The sequence below is a fragment of the Chrysochloris asiatica genome, unplaced genomic scaffold (assembly GCF_000296735.1).
Source record: "Chrysochloris asiatica unplaced genomic scaffold, ChrAsi1.0 scaffold00056, whole genome shotgun sequence".
In the NCBI taxonomy this organism is placed as follows: Eukaryota; Metazoa; Chordata; class Mammalia; order Afrosoricida; family Chrysochloridae; genus Chrysochloris; species Chrysochloris asiatica.
The window spans coordinates 10,892,613-10,896,043 of NW_006408574.1; the positions used below are offsets into that span (position 1 = coordinate 10,892,613).

The following is a 3,431-nucleotide window of genomic DNA, read 5'->3' on the forward strand; positions in this document are numbered from 1 at the left end:
CAACTTGCAGGATGTCATGGGTGTCACTGAATGGCATGGAGAGAAAGTGCTCAATCAGTGTATGTTCTGCTGTAGATCCTCAATAAGAATAAAAATGACAATTAATTATAAAATTCAAACGCCAAGGTTTGAGGGTAGGAAAAGGAGGAGAGGATCACATTCCGAAGAGGAGTAGCCCAAACTCAGAGGGTGGGAGGGTGAGTAGGAACTAAGGGGGAAATCCCTGGAGGCTGGGGACAGAGGGGTGGGGCTGGAAACCTTTGCCTCAAGGTCTGAGTGGAGCCCAAGGGCTATAAAAGCCTAGTGTAGCCAGGCAGGGAGAGCAGCCAAGGCCAGAGAGTCCCTGGTGATAGACTGCGAAGCAGGTCCACTGTAGGATTTGAGGGAAGTGTGTGAAGCCCACCCGGCGGTAGCTCTCTAAACCAAGGAAGACTTTGGAGAGAGCTACAGGAAGGCCTTGCTAGCCATCAGCAATGGGCCAAGAGAATATGGACCCATTTAGTAGAAAAACAAGTTAGTTAAGAAAATTACTCTGAAGTATGTGACTATGGTAGTATGTAGCTCTTGATTCGTATCTCTATAATTATCCTGGAAATTATTTTCCCTACCTACGAAACCAATCTTTACACGTACTGATTTCCAACATATTATTCTCACTGACTCGATGACACCTGACAACAACAACAAATTTTCACTGAATGATGTCAATGGTATTGTGATCAAGCAAAGGTCTTGTGAATCATTTAACTAAAAATGTATGATTTGCCCTCTCCCTAATACGTAAGCGGTATGTATTTAAACTCAATGTGTAAGACATTAAAGCACTCTCGACTGACCATCTTGAGTCTCCTGTCATTATAATCCTCAGTCTGCCTCCTGGAACCTGGTTCGTCCAGGGCTGGCCCCTGTAGTCCACTATGTCAGGTACACTCTTGTTCTACCTGCTAGGAGTTGGGCTGCTGCTGAGCCAGCTCCCCAGAGAACTTGCAGCCGAGCACGTTGTGAAGCTATGTGGCCGAGAACTAATTCGTCACAGGATTGAACTCTGTGGCCGTCCCCGATGGCACAGGCGTCCCAGAGGTAAGACACCATGACCAACGCCCCTGCCTGAAGGTGAGAGCAGCCACTCCAGCTCCTGGTCTCCATTTTGCTTAGCCACTAGACTCTGTGGTGACTCCAGCTGCTTCCAAAAGTCTGAACCCTGACTCCATAAATGACTCTCCATCTGGGGGTCTCCCACGAATCTCCCCAGAGGCAGGAGAGATCCTCCTGATAGGAGCTAGGTGGTGACAGAAGGGAAATGCAGAGCAGTTCAAGCTGCCCAAGTTCAGCCAAGTGGTGGCCAACTCAAGAGCCAAGGGGGATGCCTCGGGACAGGACACCTCATGTTGGGATGTAAGGGTGGGACATGGATGGTGGGAGGTTATCAATTGCACTCTCCTTATTTCTAAACAAGTGGGCCTGTGGCCTATGCCATCAACCATCCCTCCCCACACCAACACACTTTTTTTTTGTTTGTTTAACTGAAACCCCAGGACTGAGCAGCTACTATGAACCAGTTCTTGGGGTGCAGTTGGAGGAGAGGATATAGAAGTGGGAAACTACTGACTTGCTGCAAACCCTGTAGGGGAGAGACTTCGTTAGACATGTGAAATCTTGCCTCATCACTCATACCTGTGAGCTCAAAGCAGCCAGGAAATCCAGGCTTTTTCCTTGATCCTGAGTAGGAAGCTGCCTCCACGGAGCGTTTGAGCCTAAAATAATTACTATGCTTGGAGAGCTTACTATCATCACTCAGACGTTCTTAGCAATGGAAGAAACGACGCAAGTATGAAAGTCCATTTGTAGTCAGTTTTCTATGACCAGGATGCCTTCAGCGAGAGGAGTACTCAGTCCCAGGGAGAGTCAAAAGTACCACTAGCAAAGCATTAAGGGGGTCCTAGGAAGAGACCCGGGAATGTTGCAGTGCTTTCAAATACGTTAACCTGTGTCAACAGATACTGGGACATTCGCTGATGGTGTTTCATTGGCGAGCTATATTGAGGAAATGCTTTCCTTTGTTATACAGAGTTCTATCATTTTCCGGCAGCTCCCTGACAGTAATATTTCATCCCTCTCTTTTTCTAACCCCACAGATACATCCTACAGCAACACAAATACAGAAAATTTAAATATGATGTTGGCATCGACTCCTAGTTTTCAAGAGGAGGTGATGACAAACGAAGAACTTCGGAAGATGATCCAGAAGAGTCCAGAGGAAGCAGACGGCAGTTCTCCAGAATTAAAAAGCTTAATTAAACTTTCCCGAAAGAAGAGAAACAGCATTATGCATTTGTCAAACAAGTGTTGTTACCAAGGCTGTACTAGACAAGAACTGACGGTAATATGCTGAGAGGAGTGCGCTTCGTAGCTTCAGTGAATTGTCACATGTGCTCCTGCTGAGATAGTCACAGTCACCACTGATGAGTACAACAGGAGAAATCACTCCAAGGGTTTGGAACTCTGATTTGCTGTGCATTTTTTAAAAAATCACTCTGCATGATTGAAGTTTCTATTAATAAATCTTTTAATGCTAAAATCTCTTGTGTTCTTTTTTATTATAATGGCATAATTGCATTGTTTTTGTTGTTAAGTGCTGTTGAGTCGTTCCGACCCAGAGTTACCCTGTACAGGGTTTCCGAGGCTTGTAAATCTTTACGGGAGCAGAAAGCCTCATCTTTCTCCCACGGAGCGGCTGGTAGTTTCGAACTGCTGACCTTGTGGTTCATAGCCCGATTCGTAACCACTACGCTGCATTAAATGATCTTTAATGCTACTAGCTTAAATGATAATGTCTTCATCACTTAAATAATACAATCTATACAGTACCTACCACCATGTACAAACAATCAGTACAATGGAACAAAATGTTTTCATTGACATTGACTTTTGGAACAAATGTACAAAAATTGCACATTTCTAATGAATTTGAAAACTTTTTTTCAAAATTTGAAAAAGGCAGTCTGGTAGAATTATTCATTGCAAACAATCATTGTTGTTAAGTGCCATCAAGTCAGTTCCAACTCACAGCAACCCTCAATAGGGGTTTCAAGGAGCAGCTGTGGGTTTGAGCTGCCAAGCTTACTGTGTAGCAGTCCAGTGTTTATCCTACAGTACCTGGTGTTGTCAATGCCTTTAGTAGCTTGTCCTTCTTCCTTTAATACCACTGGTTCTTGATCATATGCTACCTCTTGAAATCGTTGAATCAATTCTTTCTGGTACAGTGACTCTGTATTCCTTCCATCTTCTTTTGGTATTTCCTATGTCATTCAATATTTTACCATGTTGCTGTTGTCGTAAGTTCTGTCAAGTCAGTTTCAACTCATAACCATTCGGTGTAGGGTTTCCAAGTTTGGACCATGGACCTTGTGGTTAGCAGTCTAGTGCTTATT

The 3,431-nt window shown here is 44.3% G+C and overlaps 1 protein-coding gene across 1 annotated transcript; it reads left to right on the top strand.

Annotated features, from left to right (window-relative positions):
• Nucleotides 1-917: 917 nt before the first annotated feature.
• Nucleotides 918-2,392, top strand: LOC102814972 (prorelaxin H2-like). Its single transcript, XM_006863839.1, has 2 exons — nt 918-1,080; nt 2,136-2,392. The coding sequence occupies exons 1-2, from the start codon at nt 918-920 to the stop codon at nt 2,390-2,392; spliced, it is 420 nt and encodes a 139-aa protein (XP_006863901.1).
• Nucleotides 2,393-3,431: the final 1,039 nt, after the last annotated feature.

What these genes read in the sequence shown, in the direction of transcription:
- LOC102814972 (XM_006863839.1), top strand. Translation starts at nt 918, where the DNA reads ATGTCAGGTACACTCTTGTTCTACCTGCTAGGAGTTGGGCTGCTGCTG. An exon ending in ATGGCACAGGCGTCCCAGAG is followed by an intron (nt 1,081 to 2,135) that starts GTAAGACACCAT and finishes CTAACCCCACAG; the next exon opens with ATACATCCTACAGCAACACA.